The following is a 15,753-nucleotide window of genomic DNA, read 5'->3' on the forward strand; positions in this document are numbered from 1 at the left end:
CCCCCCCCAATTCACTGCCATTGTGTTATTTACTGATGAAGAATGGCCCATTAGAAGATGAGTGACATGCCCCTCGGACCACATTACACCACATTGCCTCTGCAGCCCTCAACCTTCATCAATTATGTAGGAAGTGCCGTAGAAAAGCCGGGGACTGGGACCGCGACCGGGCAAACCTGCCAGGAATTATTTATGAATGAGGGGATATTATAAGATTATAAGAATTAATCATACAATGACAAGAGGTCATATCCCCCCCCTCTTGATCTTTTCTCTTCAGGCCTTTCATCCTCTCTTTGTTTCTTTCTTGCCTCTGCTTTACCTCTTAGTCCCTCTTCTGCTCTCATTAAAGGATTCATGTTTAATCTCTCACTCTCTCCATCCCTTTTCCTTTTTATCCCCATTCTCTCTCACTCTTTCTATTTGTCTCTCCCCGTCAGCTGATGTTGACTAATTTCCCTTAAAGACCCTCTATAGTTTTCTAAATAAACTAGTTCTTGACTATAACAACAAACGGCTCAGTGTGAGCTACAAATGCACCCCCTAGTCCATGCCTTTGCATGGATAAATACTTAACAAGGATTCCCATAGCAAACATGAGACATGTAAAGTAGTTTGTGTTATGTTGTGTTATAATTAAAGCATCATAATGGGCCTCCATAGCAGGGTGCACCCAGAGCTTTAGTATATTCACAGAATAATTAGATCCTCAGCTGTGACCAGTTGCCTTTCCACTCACAGCAATGTGAGTTATTTTTGTTTTTTAAGCTTTTAAGGTTATTTGTATAGTTAGATTTCAATTTGGTGTAAATACTTGTCTTTAGCATCCTTTTTTAATGCTAAATTGTTTCTTAATAATACTTATTTTTTATTATCCTTATATATTTCTTTTTTTTACCTACTTTGCAACTTATTTTTTTAGATTGTTTATGTTCGCACCACCAGATACCAAAGCAAATTCCTTGTGTGTGTAAACGTACCTGTCATTAAACTTGATTCTGATTATGTCAATTGAGTGAATATAATTATTTTGTGTGTGTTCTGTATGTGTGAGCCAGGCAGGATCAGAGTGGGACGAAGGCTGTCTGTCGTGTCACTGTGTGAACGGGAAACAAGTGTGCCAGTTAAGATGTCCGCCACTCTACTGTGAAGAGGTAAGGCACACACTGACTCAAATGACACCTGTCTGATTTTGTTTTTTAACATGACAAGTGAATATAATTGGGACAATCTGTTTTTGCATTATACTTAATACCATCAAAATGTAGGTACTTTATGAGGTCGTGGCAGAAATCCTGGTATAATGTTTAAAATGTGTTGCTCGCTTCATTGCTCTCAGTGCCATAATATACCCAGATCAATTAGAGGAAATGCTTCCTCAGTCGAAAATGCATAACAATATATATACAATTCATTGTTTCATATATCATCATTTTGCACAATTAAAATGTAGTTATTTAGTTTTATTCAGTCAGTTAGCCTGTCTGAGGTGAAGCTCTCTTGAATTAAAGAGACCTTAAAACAATTATGCCGACAAAATCATCGAATGCATAGATGACTAGACTATATAGCTTTTTTTGACTTTCCCAGTATTATAAAATAGATTTCTATAACTTTTTCTTTCTGCAGTTGGGGAGTTCATTTAAAGTGTGGTTTCCCTTTATTCCTATTATTAAATTGGATCATTTTTAGTCAGTAATTATTATAATAAAAGGCAAGGATTAGAGGGATTATCATTTGTATTGTCCTTAAACCCATTTTGCAACCCCTTTTGGGCATCCTGTCTGCAAGGTTAGGAGCACTGAATTGTGCCAACAGCTGTATTTATAATAATAATCTTAACAGTCATTAAATAATCATGTAATCATAATCCGGTTCAAAGTTTTAATATCCTATCCAACCTTACATTTGTCTGCACTATAAGACCTACAAACTTTTACAAGCACCTGCACCAAATATACTCCAGACCATTTTCCTTAGGGTTTGAGAAAGGTGTTTAGCTTAAAGCTGCATTTGTTCTCCAAGTTCATTGCTTTTCTGCAGGAGTGTGTGCATCTACTGAATCCACATACAGGTAAATGGAGGCGTGTGGTGCAGTGGGTTGTGGGTTGTGCGCTGGTGTTAGGATCAGGGGGTCACAGGTTCAAACCCCAATGCAGTCAGTATTTCGTTGTTTCCCTGGGCAAGACACTTCACCCCAAATTGCTCACAGTATTGAGTATGTAAGTCGCTTTGGATAAAAGCGTCTAACAAGTGACATGTGATGTAATGTAAAGAGAAATAAAGGTTTGATTACAGAGGCACAGTCAGTCTCCCAGAAAAACTCATCTTCGCCTCCTATCCCGTGTTTTTACAGTCAGAAACATCTAAAGGACTCCCCAGTCAGGGAGACAATTCTCTGCTCCCTCAAGAATGTGTGGGATGTTTTCTGCAGGTCGCTGGTGGAAGTAGATCAATACCTGACTGTCCAGTCCTCCCACAAGTCTGCCATTTTTCATTAAACATCCCCAAAACCTCCCATTTAAACTGAAACCTTTTCCTTTCTTAAGGATAATTGGGTTGCATCCCCATACCAGAAATAAACTATTAGGCAGATGGTTGCAACATGAAGGCACCATGTATGATATGTAAAGCATATTTTAGTTAAAGATCACATTTTAGGTCAGACTTGCGAGTATTATATTTTATATATATATATATATATGTATAGAATCTTCTCTAGATTTTACATTTTCAGCTATTTGTTTTTTTCTTATGGTTTTGATAAATAGATTGTCATTCATGATGATTTTAGCTACAGGTGAATGGTTGTATAGCTAGTGACATCACAAAAAGATGTTTTTGCATCTGATAATGTTCATACATACACACACCTATGAGCTGTTTGTCTCGCATAATAAGGTGAGCTGAGTAGTTTAATATGTATGCACTCTGTACAACCACAGGCAGATGAAGAATAATTTATCTCTGTTTAAATTAATTCTGCATTTTGACACTGGGGATACATTTTGCAACACATAAATACACAGTCTATCCTGCGGATAGAAATAGAGGAGAAGGGTATGACAATGTTAATCTGAACATTGTTTGTTGTTGGCGTCCCACTGAGGCTGCTCTCTGTGGGATTAAAGTATTCTCTTCCTAAAGTCCCTTTGCAATGCTTCGACTCCCTTTGTTCCTCCGCTGCAGGGCTATGCCATATTTAAAGGGTAATTAGAGTGAGTAGAGCTTCTAACAGGACGATTAGCAGCTCTGTGAGGCTGTACTGAGGGACACCAGTGCTTTGAGCTAAATGCTAACACAATGACAATGCTAACATGCTGATGTTTTACATAATGTTTGTCATTTTCACCTTGTCTGTTAGCATCGTAATTGAGCATGCTAAAAAAGCTAGTTGTAACCAGAGATGGGGTCATTACTCAAAAAAAGTAATATAGTACATTACTTATTACTTTAAAACAAAAGTAATATATTACTTTACTTCTTTACTCTCTATATAAAGGTGTAACATGTTTTACACCCAACTCTGGTTGTACCCTAACTTGCAAATAGAGCTTAATGGGAATGAGATTTGGTTTGCAGGTATCCTACCATAAGCCATAAGCCATTACGACTAAATGATGGCACTTGAGGATAAATTGGGGTCACCAGAATGAATTCCATTTGCTCTAATCTAATATAATCTAAACATAACATCTATACTGATCTAGATATCTAAAAATGATCTAAACTAAATCTGAGAACAATTCACTCGATAACTGTTAAGGCTAACCTTCTGCACAGTGTTAGAGCCAGCCAACATGGAGAGAAGATGGAAACCATTTTTTTCTCATGAACAAAAATACCTAATTTTTCCCCTCTGTCTAACAGATGCAAGTGGTATTCTGTAGTGGTTCTAACTCTCTTTAAAGGACTACAAAATTCAGTTGTATCTGCATCTTCTTTCATGATCCTCCTTCTTAAACCTTCCAGGTAAACTAATCCTTTAAATAGAAGGTTCCTCACCAATCAGCATACTTCATTCTTGTCTCCACGGTAATTGAGTCGAGAAAAGTCATGGTACAAAAGTGAACTGTCTCCTCGCAATAACCTGAATTTATATGTGTAGCCCACCAGGGCTGTATGGCAGCTGGGCGAAAATAAATTCTGCTGACACCCAGAACTTTAAAAGAGAGGTTGATTTTACAGTGAGCTCCGCAGTGTAGACAGTCTGCTGATTGTTACACCTTTGCTGCACACGGTCTCAGCGGCGGTGCCTTCTGTCTCTGGAGGAACTCTTATTATTTCTTCTTGCATTTTCAAATCCCTCGCCTCCCCTGGCTGCACTAAGTTATGCCTCAGTGAAAGCGCTTCTTATCCCGGCTAATGTGAAAAAGGTCATTTAATGCGCACTGTTCCCTCCACTGACAGGTTGATAATTGGTTACTGGCACTGAACTCAGTTGTTTATGACTCACAGCTTACAGTTGAGCACAATCGTTTTTTCTCAAATTAAATCTCTCAACATGCCTCCGCTCTGCCTGAAGGCCCTTTTTCATGGTGTTGCTTTAAAGGTTCTGTTATCATATCGGGTGATAAAAGCTAGCAGGACACAGGCTGCTCTCACAGTGTTCCAGACACAATAAAAAAAAGCCTTGATTTGTATTTCACAGCCTGCTGAAGACACACATTTCACTACATTTACTTTAAATGCCAAGTGTCCTTTCCTTAGCCAGGAATCCACTTTTCACACCATTTTAACCCCCTCGCCACATCAGACACTTACACACACACACTTCTAACTTTGAGGACTACGCTTTGTGACCTCCACCCTGTGTGAAGGCTCTCTCTCCCTGAGGGAAGGTTGGCGGCAGTGCAGATTTAGAGGAGAAGACCTGAGTGTGAATAGTTAGAAGGAGCATGGGAAGAATGAGACGTTTTATATCTGCTTAAAATGTCAATGTTTTTTGTGTTGGTGGGGGTGCTGAAGCATTCTGTCAGTGATTGCATCCTAACTGTAGCTATTCCAAGACAGGGACAAAACAGGACACCCTGCTGGATCTTTCTTTCTCAGTGACGTAGCTCCTTCTCTCTGTGACTTTGTGCTACTCTCTTGCTATTTCTGGCCTTTCTATCTCACTCTTTGCCTTTTTTTTCTGATCCTTTTGCTATCTCTGCGCTGCGTCTCAACCATGTTCTTGTTCATCCTGGGTGTTACTCTCTGAATTGAAACTAGCAGTGCTCACTGATAAAAAAACATTTGATCAAGAACATGTTTTACTGAGTGATGTGACATGCACAAACCACTCTCACATATTAGTGCATGTAACTCCTAGTTCCACTCCTCAGTTGTCCTGCATTGCAAAAATAAATGAAGGATTCCCACCTATGGAGATCTTATATTTCAGAGATGCCAGCATCTTCCCTTGTTATGAAGATGCAACATCAGGATAACATAACAAAACAATATTAAATGATCATTCCAATAATAATAATAATACGTTTTATTTGATGCGGCTTTCACAACACCCAAGGACACTGTACAGTTTAGTGAATACTCTTAAGAGGTCAAAAGCAACCGAACATGATTAAAACACAAACAGGCAATCATGGAGGAGACAATCAAAGTAGACACAAATGAAAGGGACAGGTTTTTCTGGGCACACAGAGGATGGTGAGCACTACAGTGAGTAGGGTTTTTAGGTGGGATTTATTGGTGGTGTCAGACTGTCGGATGTGTGGGGGGGAGAGTGCCAGAGTCTGGGAGCAGTGCAGCTAAAAGCCAGAGCACCCATGGTGACGAGGCGTGGGTTGAGGCCGGTTAGCTGGCCAGCAGAGGAAGAAAGGAGGGAGCGAGAGGGGGTGTAGGTCAGACAGATGGGTGGGGGCCAGGTTGTGGGGGGCTTTGTAGGGAAGCAGGAGGTTTTTGTAGTTGATCCGGGATTGAACACAGAGTCATTGCAGTTGGATGAGGATGGGGCGGATGTGGTCAGAGGATTTGGTGCGGGTGATGATACGGGCTGATGATAATCTCAACTTAACTATTTGATTTTTGTGTTTTTTGCATTGTATGTCAAATTATTGGATGACCTATCCAACATTTTTACGGGATACATTTCAATAACGTTTCATCTAACCATGTTCATGTCAAATTTCAGTCAAAGGGGTTCAGTGCTGGGCCCACTGATTCTTAACAAACGTAGAATTGGTTTTTGTCCTTTGAACAATATTTACTGTTTATAAAATATGAGCTGAAGTTGTAATGCCCAATTATTACTGTGTGTGTTGATAGCGCACAGGAGAATATTTTCACTTTCATCATTATCTCTCTTCAGGGGGAGGTGAAGGTGGAGGAGCCAGGCAGCTGCTGTCCAGTGTGTAGAAAGCAGTTTCCAGGTTAGTACAACAGAAATGCAGTAAAACACATCTCACAATCCATTAAATCACCTTACACTGTGACCATATTACCATAAGGAGTGATGTGTGTTCATCTGTGAAAAGAAAGACACATGGAACAGTTGAAACATTAATTGTTGTAAGCTGCTCGATTATGAAACATGCAAATGTCAAACAAACACTCACAGTAGCTACCTTTATTCCATGTCCTCACTTCAAAACCACTTCATAGGATTTGAATATTCTCTAGTTCATTTTATAGGAGGCTAAAAAACCAAGTGCTACAGTGCCCAATTAGTGAGAGATTTCAGTGCTTAACTCTCATTGGGGCTTTAATCGCTCTCTCAGTGGAGGGAAATGTCACATGCAATGTCACCGTGAACTCTCTGGCTCTGGCTCTTTGTCCTCTTCTTCCTTTTTTTTCATGCCCAATCACGGCTCCTCGTAATCTCCTGCTCCTCTGTTTCCCTTTGGTCTCTCCACCCTCTTTTGGCCCTTCTCCTTGCTCCTCTCTGTTCAGACGAGCCCGTGCCAGAGTGTCGGCGCTACGTGCAGGTCAGGAACATCACTAAGGGAGACTGTCGGCTTGACAACGTGGAGGTCAGCTTCTGCAGGGGACGCTGTCTGTCCAGGACTGATGTCATCCTGGAGGTACGGAACACACACACACAGATAACACTCTATGAAAGCAACACTGACTAGTATTGACTTCGAAATGAGTGACAGCTGGTAGCACAATACATATCAATACAGGCAGTAAAACAGACTTAAAGGGTCCAGAGCGAGAAGAGAAAAAGCTGTTGGTTATTATTGTTTGCTAATTGTAATTATATAGTGCAATGCCAGAGAAAAATCTGCATTTACTTTTGGAATGTCTGCAGGACTAAACTGATAAGCTAAATAATTAAAACATGCTGATACAAAAAGCTGAAAAGCTGTAAAAAAAAAAGTTTAAATCCGAGCAAAGCCATCAATCATTTAAGTTTTTACAGTATGCAAATTAATAATAATAAATGTTGCTTTAAATCTCTGGGCAGCCAAATCGTCCATCTGCTGCCGTCTGAAATGTGCCCAGGCATCAGGTTTCAGAAGTGTTTTTTGCAAATCAAAATGAAGTCATACACATGCTGCTGGTCACACCTGCTGTAATGTCTTCAGAGGTAAACACCGGGAACAGCCATCAGTCTGTGGACTAAGGATAATGTATTGATCATGTAGCCTTCTGTCAGCTGTTGTTAACACATATTTCACACAGATGACACGAGGGCAGGTAATACAAATAAATAATAAATGCCCCAGTTTCTTTCTCTTCTGCCTTCACTTGTTTTCGTCTCCTTTGTTAGACAGCAGGCTCATCATCTGATCACCATGGAGACTTTGTTCTTCCTTGGCATCCATACATCGCTGTTAAACATAGAGGCAGTCTGATTAAGCACGCGCTCAGCCAAAAGTGTCATTACCTCCTGTTACTGTGGCAACAAGGGGATGGTAACCAGTGACTAGGCAGCGCAGAGAAAAGCCCTTCAGCAGGTCTTCCCCCTGATCAGGGAAACTGACAAACACACTCTGCACTTTTCAAAGTGTGTGAAGCACTAATAACTATTTTATGGAGAGATTGAAGTAGTTTTTTTCTTACGCCGGGCTCCCTCACCCCTCCACCTCCTTCTCCGATTATCTATTATTCTCTGCTAGCACAATCTCTCTCCTCCTTGGATCGGCGCCTGCACTAATTGGACACATGAGAACAACTTCTAAGAAGAAAGCTTCTATCATCCAAGGCTGGGATTTTGTTTTTCAGGAGTTAGGAAATAGTCAGCCAATTTCAAATGTTGTGTTTTTTGTTGTTGTTGTTGCTGTTTAGCTGATTTAATTTGACATCTCTGACTAACTTGGGAGGCAATTGTTATTATTTATTATTAATATTTGTATCTACATGTTATTATTACCTTAAGCACTTCAGTGGTTTAATTTGCAGGAAATCAATACGTTTGTTTTTAAAATAAGCAATATAAAAAGATTTAGCACACACTGATGAACCTACATATAACTATTAACTGACCAGGCAGTTCCACTTATCACCATTAAACATTTCATTACCTTCCAGCTTATTGCAGCATTTTATGACCAGTAGCTTTAATGTTGCTGTTTGCTTTATTCTCACTGTTCTCTGTGAGTTATTTCCTGCTGCTTGCAGACAGATGTTGATAAGCCCACGGTGTCTGTTGGATGTGAAAGCAGAGATTATCCAACACGCTTGTCATAACAACTTCATATGGTGATGTTCGATTTGAACAAAACCAACCGTTAGACACAAGACCCTGATAATTACTGAACTGTGTTAATCAGCTTGTCACCATCTACAGTAAGTCTGTCTGCTGTTTTGCTATGAGGGTACGAAATAGGTGTTATTGGAGCATAGTATACTTAAAGGTCCCATGTCATGCTTTTCCGGTTATTACCCGTCCCCTTGTGTGTTATGAAGGTTTTTATGCATGTAAACGGTCTGCAGAGTCAAAAACCCTCAAAGTACACCCTGTAGATGCTGGACAATAAAACGCATTAGCTCAAAGAAATGAGCTCGTATTCTGCGGTGTCAGCAGTGTGAGCAGACCCTTTCATACCCTGAATTTGATTTGTTAAAATAGAAAGTATAAGTGGGGCTTTAACTATTGTCTGATGTATTGCCTGTGAAGTCCATTGTCCTCAACACTGTCATTTTGTAATTTCATCTAAAGAGGTCTGATTCCTCCACCTTGATTCCTTGCCCTGCCTTACTCCAATCTAGCCAGTACTAGTTCACCTCACCTATCTCCTACATTATTTTGTACTTCCTTCTCTAAAATGCTTCTTCTTCTGAAATTCTCTCATAACCTCCTCACCCTCCTATTTCCCCCTCTCTTCATAATATTCTAATCTATGTTTCCCGCTGGCTCTCCTTTGATCTCTTGCTTCTGTCCATCATTTCATCCTCTCTCCTCCCCCCCGTCTCTACAGGAGCCCTACCTCCAGTCGGTGTGTGAGTGCTGCAGTTACCGTCTGGACCCTGAGACCCCGGTGCGTTTCCTCAGCCTGCAGTGTGAGAGCGGAGAGAGCGAGCCCGTGGTCCTGCCCGTCATCCACAGCTGCGAGTGCACCAGCTGCCAAGGTGGGGAATAATGAATGTTGCTGACGGATTTGCTTGTTCATCGCTCTCGGCAGTGTGAAAAGCCAGAGTTTGAATTTATGTAAAAATAGCTACACGTGACACATGTTTACACACTGGAAAGGTACGGAAATGGAAGGCTTGATCCAAACAGGGGTGGTCAGGGAGTCTGAGTGAAAAAAAGAAATATGTAGAAGTGTGTTGCAGAGTGTTTTTCTTTTCCACATGATAATAGGATTTTACAGAATGTGTAATATACGTGGAAAGCAGCCAAAATCATACAAAATATAAAAGAGAAATATAAATCAAAACAAAGTGCCACTGAATGTTACGCATGGGTTAATAAAGGTACGGGCAAAAGTCATTTCTGTGCATTTTATTTTCTTGATTCCAAATCATAAAGGACAACCTTTTTCTTGCCTTTTTGCTTGCATGCACCTGATAGTAAAAAAACATACGCCTATCAAACAAAAGCATAAAACAACTTATTCGATGAACTTGAATTACACTAGAATAAAAGGAAGGTTTACTATAAACAAAAAACAACACTAAAATAAATGGATAACTATTAAATAATATAAGTCTGTATATGGCTCCATCAGAGAGAAAACTGCTGCTGCTCTCAACTTGTTGTTCAAATCTGACTTAATTATAACATCAAGTGAGCCAGAATTGGATTTCTCTAGCCTAGATCAATTGATAATAGTTATTTTTACTTCATGAAATATATAAAGATCAAAACTGCCATCAGCACGTCCATGCTGATGTGAGGATAAAATAACATAAGTGGGCGGAATGACATTGTTACTCATTTTTGAAACTCCCTCTACATGATATCACTGTGAAAGCAGAGTTGGCACACATATAATGTTTTTAACCGTCTATTTACAACATTCAGGAAATAATAACTTTTTGCTATGTAAAAGAATAATGACGGCCTGAGTAGAATCGGAATTCACTCTCTCTCTCTTTGTGCACTGTAATCGGATTTTTTTCTGTGCTTTGTTGATGTAGCTACTTTGGAACAATAGACCCACCGCCCCACAGGTCCACACTGTGAGCTGCGAGTCAGCACTGCTTGTGCCGTTAGCTCTGTTAGCTGCTAGCTGTCGGCTCAGCCATCGTCATGTTGAGAGCCATTTGGAGGCAAACCCACAAACACAGATGTGCTCTGAATACCGTAAAGAACCGTTAAACCAGATTACATTTGGTATCAATCTTTTTTTTTTATATAGGCGGTTATAATTTTTACATGCTGATAATAACACCAAGAGATATAATACTCAGTAACTTTCTCAAAAACATAAAACATATCTAAAGTCATAATTATATCAACATTTGGCTACTCAAAAGTTATTCTTCAATAAATGTGTTAATAAGCCTGCACCTAGCACATAGTAGGCAGCTCAGTAAGTGGCTGTTACAATAACCATCATGTCTGTCCCTTCCTCTCAATACTATTTCTTCACTTATTATTAACACCAGCCTGACAAACACACACACACACACACACACACACACACACACACACACACACACACACACACACACACACACACACACACAGCTAATCTTAGTGGAACATGCGTTTGCCTTTGCCCACCATGAATAATTCAATCAAGGATCCCACCTCTGAAGCAATTATGACCTAATCCATTCATCAACATGGCTGATTGCGTTAGTTAATTGGATGTAGCCACATGCAATACAGAACCCGACTCCCCTCCCCCCCGACTCCCCTCCCCCCTCTACACGCCGCGGACATCACGTCTGACGGATTTGTTCTGTACGTCGATCAATCTTTGATTAAGTGTGGCCGAATACACACACACACACACATACACATATTAGCTGCCACTTTCTCATTTGTCATCTGGTGCTGTCTTTAGACTGACATACGCTCATTGCAATACCGACAGAGGGACTTGCATAGATTTTTTTTTTTACTGCTGATTCACACTTCATGCATTTTATATCTTAAATACATTTTAAATGACTTGCAGTATACTGTATATAACTGGTACATTTTGAATACAGTTCAAATATATAAACTCCCTCCTGATTGATTTCCTGCTCCTGCACAATATGATCAACCTGTTGAAGTCCCCTGATATATAAACTGTAGTGACATGGCCAAAAAAAAGGGGAGTTTTTAAATTTGTATTTGACTGTGAGACTGACCGTTGAGCGGCCCGACCAAGCAAGGAGGCAGAGGCAAAACGTCCAAAAATATAACCCGACGTGGGCATTTATTAAAACAATGTGCACAAAGTTCACACAGCCTCAATCCTGCTGCTGTTCACACGAGCCCAGTCTGCAGCCACCAGGATCTCACACACACCCATCAAGAAACAGCACTTAAATACACAGACTAACAAGACACAGGTGAGGGGGGAGCAATTAGACACAGGTGAGGGGGGAGGAGCAAACACAGGGCACCAGGTGAGTGGGGTGGGGAGGACAAACACAGGGCACCAGGTGAACTACAATTGGGTAATCAGTAGGAGGGAACACAGAGACGACCGTTGAGCGGCCCGTAACAAGATGGGGGTGAACACTTATACCAAATAAATACTACATCAATAAATTATATGAACATGTTCACGAGAGCTCTAGTAACGGCGTCTCGTCGTCACATTGACAAATGAACTTTTATATACATTTGATGAATCATATTTTATTTATGTATTAATATATATTGTTTAAAGACTATATCAAAGGCATGCTGTCCAACCTCATTTCCAAATGAAGAGAAAATGCTTCCCAGGAGAAATCAGTGTTAATATTGTAAATGTACTGTAGGCCATAAGGCTATAAGGAGAACATGTAGGCTTTTTAGAATAAACACAGGTCCATGAAATAACTGTGTGTGAGTCTGGTGGTCAGCCCCGAGCGACTCAGACCGAAGAGTAAATATTTGTACATCACATACATACATTTCAAGGATTGAGACGTGTTTATGCCATGTAAATAAATTGCCAGAACGCATAAAATAGCATCAGAAAAGAGCTTGTTTATCCAAAATGTCATAAGGGTAAATCCTGGATGTTTATGTTGTTACTACTACGTTTATTGCTCTGCTGGTCCCAAACCAGGTCAACACATTGATGCTGCCCCACAAAATGCAGTGTTCATTTCCCAGTCTACAGCGCTGGTGGGATGCTTAATATACAGTGGGGCAAAAAAGTATTTAGTCAGCCACCAATTGTGCAAGTTCTCCTACTTAAAAAGATGAGAGAGGCCTGTAATTTTCATCCTAGGTATACCTCAGCTATGAGAGACAGAATGAGAAAAAAAAATCCAGAAAATCACATTAATGGCACCTGTTTGAACTTGTTATCAGTATAAAAGACAGCTGTCCACAACCTCAAACAGTCACACTCCAAACTCCACTATGGCCAAGACCAAAGAGCTGTCAAAGACACCAGAAACAAAATTGTAGACCTGCACCAGGCTGGGAAGACTGAATCTGCAATAGGTAAGCAGCTTGGTGTGAAGAAATCAACTGTGGGAGCAATTATTAGAAAATGGAAGACATACAAGACCACTGATAATCTCCCTCGATCTGGGGCTCCACGCAAGATCTCACCCCGTGGGGTCAAAATGATCACAAGAACGGTGAGCAAAAATCCCACAGAACCAGACGTGTCCCCCTGCTTAAGCCAGTACATGTCCAGGCCTGTCTGAAGTTTGCTAGAGAGCATTTAGATGATCCAGAAGAGGATTGGGAGAATGTCATATGGTCAGATGAAACCAAAATAGAACTTTTTGGTAAAAACTCAACTAGACGTGTTTGGAGGAGAAAGAATGCTGAGTTGCATCCAAAGAACACCATACCTACTGTGAAACATGGGGGTGGAAACATCATGCTTCGGGGCTGTTTTTCTGCAAAGGGACCAGGATGACTGATCCGTGTAAAAGAAAGAATGAATGGGGCCATGTATCGTGAGATTTTGAGTGACAACCTCCTTCCATCAGCAAGGGCATTGAAGATGAAACGTGGCTGGGTCTTTCAGCATGGCAATGATCCCAAACACACCGCCCGGGCAATGAAGGAGTGGCTTCGTAAAAAGTATTTCAAGGTCCTGGAGTGGCCTAGCCAGTCTCCAGATCTCAACCCCATAGAAAATCTTTGGAGGGAGTTGAAAGTCTGTGTTGCCCAGCGACAGCCCCAAAACATCACTGCTCTAGAGGAGATCTACATGGGGGAATGGGCCAAAATACCAGCAACAGTGTGTGAAAACCTTGTGAAGACTTACAGAAAACGTTTGACCTCTGTCATTGCCAACAAAGGGTATATAACAAAGTGTTGAGATGAACTTTTGTTATTGACCAAATACTTATTTTCCACCATCATTTTGCAAATAAAGTCTTTAAAAATCAGAAAATGTAATTTTCTGGATTTTTTTTTCTCATTTTGTCTCTCATAGTTGAGGTATACCTAGGATGAAAATTACAGGCCTCTCTCATCTTTTTAAGTGGGAGAACTTGCACAATTGGTGGCTGACTAAATACTTTTTGCCCCACTGTATATATTAAAGGGACCCTATTAAGCCTAACATCCCACAGTTTCCTCCAGAGGGAGTTTCTCTCCCTCACACAACATCACTACGTAACAATCACACTTCTATTGGCTAGCACTCAGACACATTGTACATGACAGGCTAAGAGACGGGACATCTCTAAGTGTTTGACCTAACATAACAGAGCCAACCAGCTAACCAATCAGAGCAGATTGTGCTCTGGTTTCAGACAGAGGGTGAAAAGGCAGTATGAGAAAAATAAAGAGCTTTTTGAACATTAAAGCATGAAGACATGTCACAGTAGAGGCACAAAATACAAATATGAACCTGAAAGTGAGCTTAATATGTCCTCTTGACGCATATATGTCTGCGCCTATCATATTTTGACATCAGTAAAATTCCAGACGCACAGATGTTCAGTATAGATAGGGAGATACAGTATGTTTATGTTTTACCAGAAATAATAAACTAATGTCCCTGTGCCACCTATTTATTTCACCCTTGGGAGATCATATTTATTCCTTTCCATTGCAATGTAAATTATATATTTTACTATATTTTTTATTATTTGTAATGTTTTTCTAGTTCTCTACCTGTTTTTTTAATTCTTGTTTTACTTTTATGTATGCACCACGAAACCAAGTCAAATTCCTCGTACGTGTAAACCTACCTGTTTCTGATTTGCCCACCTATGGATTTGGGCTCTACCACCAAGTTTGTGCTCGAGAGAGACTGGATCTCTATTTCTATATTCTCTTCTTCGCAGGAGGTGACCTGTCCAGACGCTGAGTGTGTTGAGTGTGTCTGTGAGAGTGTGAGTGTGTGTATGCTTAAGAAAGAGCGAGAGCAGGACAAGTACAAATGCCACGCCAAGTGAGAGCGGTTGCCGGGTGATGGACGCATCATTTTGGGGCGGGACACAGCGATGGATGAGAGGAAACATGGAGACCCGCTGATGTTCACACTGTTCTGTAGTCCTGAGTCATCAGATGACTGGATGCTACTGCTGATCATAGAGTTCCTGTTCCTGTTTATTCTTCTACTTGTACAGCCTTTTTCTACTGTATATTTATAGTAATATTAATGGACCTATGATACACTCCAAGTAAGAACTATTATGCAAAAAACAAGTTTAATTTGTATGTATAAATAAGATGTGCATGTTCCAGCGGTCAGCAGCAGTTACTGATACATCAATAAAACATTTCTACACATGGAGAATACTGTTAGTGTCTGTTTCTTTGAGATTATTATCAATATCAACTGTTCCAAAAAATCCCATGCCTTTTTCATCAAGATTCCTCCCATTCACCTTTTTTCCCCCAAGTTTCTGGAGTGGTTTGAAATTGTATCATCAACTTTCTCTGGTTCAGAGTATTAAACAGCTTTGCTTGTAATAAACACAAACCTGCATTAAGATTTGAAGGCTATCTGTGAAGTGACACTGATGTAATAAGTGAATATTTATATTAATTGACATGCATTGTTTATGTTTAGCTTCGGCACAAGCGTCCTAGATTGAACTAAAACCAGAAATGAGCCAGCTGTAAATAAACCGTGCAGTGTGTTGATATTCTATTCCAAGATAGACAAGCAGAACATTGATATACTTCCCTGGAAATGCCATATTCTTAAATAAAATGATATTCCTCACAATAGTCCTGTCTGCTGCTGAGCTGTGTATTCATTAAAATAAGATGTAGCTTGTCAAAAA

At 40.2% G+C, this 15,753-nt stretch overlaps 1 protein-coding gene across 1 annotated transcript in view; it reads left to right on the forward strand.

The window, feature by feature from the left end:
* The window catches only part of sspo (SCO-spondin), a gene marked incomplete at its 5' end in the record, with an annotated part of 102,981 nt that extends 87,730 nt beyond the window's left edge, over positions 1-15,251 (forward strand). The window contains 5 exons of the mRNA XM_010769066.1: positions 1,059-1,154; positions 6,314-6,374; positions 6,895-7,025; positions 9,369-9,519; positions 14,806-15,251. Of these exons, the coding sequence (XP_010767368.1) occupies positions 1,059-1,154; positions 6,314-6,374; positions 6,895-7,025; positions 9,369-9,519; positions 14,806-14,828 (462 nt within the window). The remainder of the gene's footprint in view (positions 1-1,058; positions 1,155-6,313; positions 6,375-6,894; positions 7,026-9,368; positions 9,520-14,805) is intronic.
* Between the last annotated feature and the right edge of the window lie 502 nt (positions 15,252-15,753).

The sequence above is a fragment of the Notothenia coriiceps genome, unplaced genomic scaffold, assembly GCF_000735185.1.
Source record: "Notothenia coriiceps isolate Sejong01 unplaced genomic scaffold, NC01 NC01_scaffold00006335, whole genome shotgun sequence".
Lineage (NCBI taxonomy): Eukaryota > Metazoa > Chordata > Actinopteri > Perciformes > Nototheniidae > Notothenia > Notothenia coriiceps.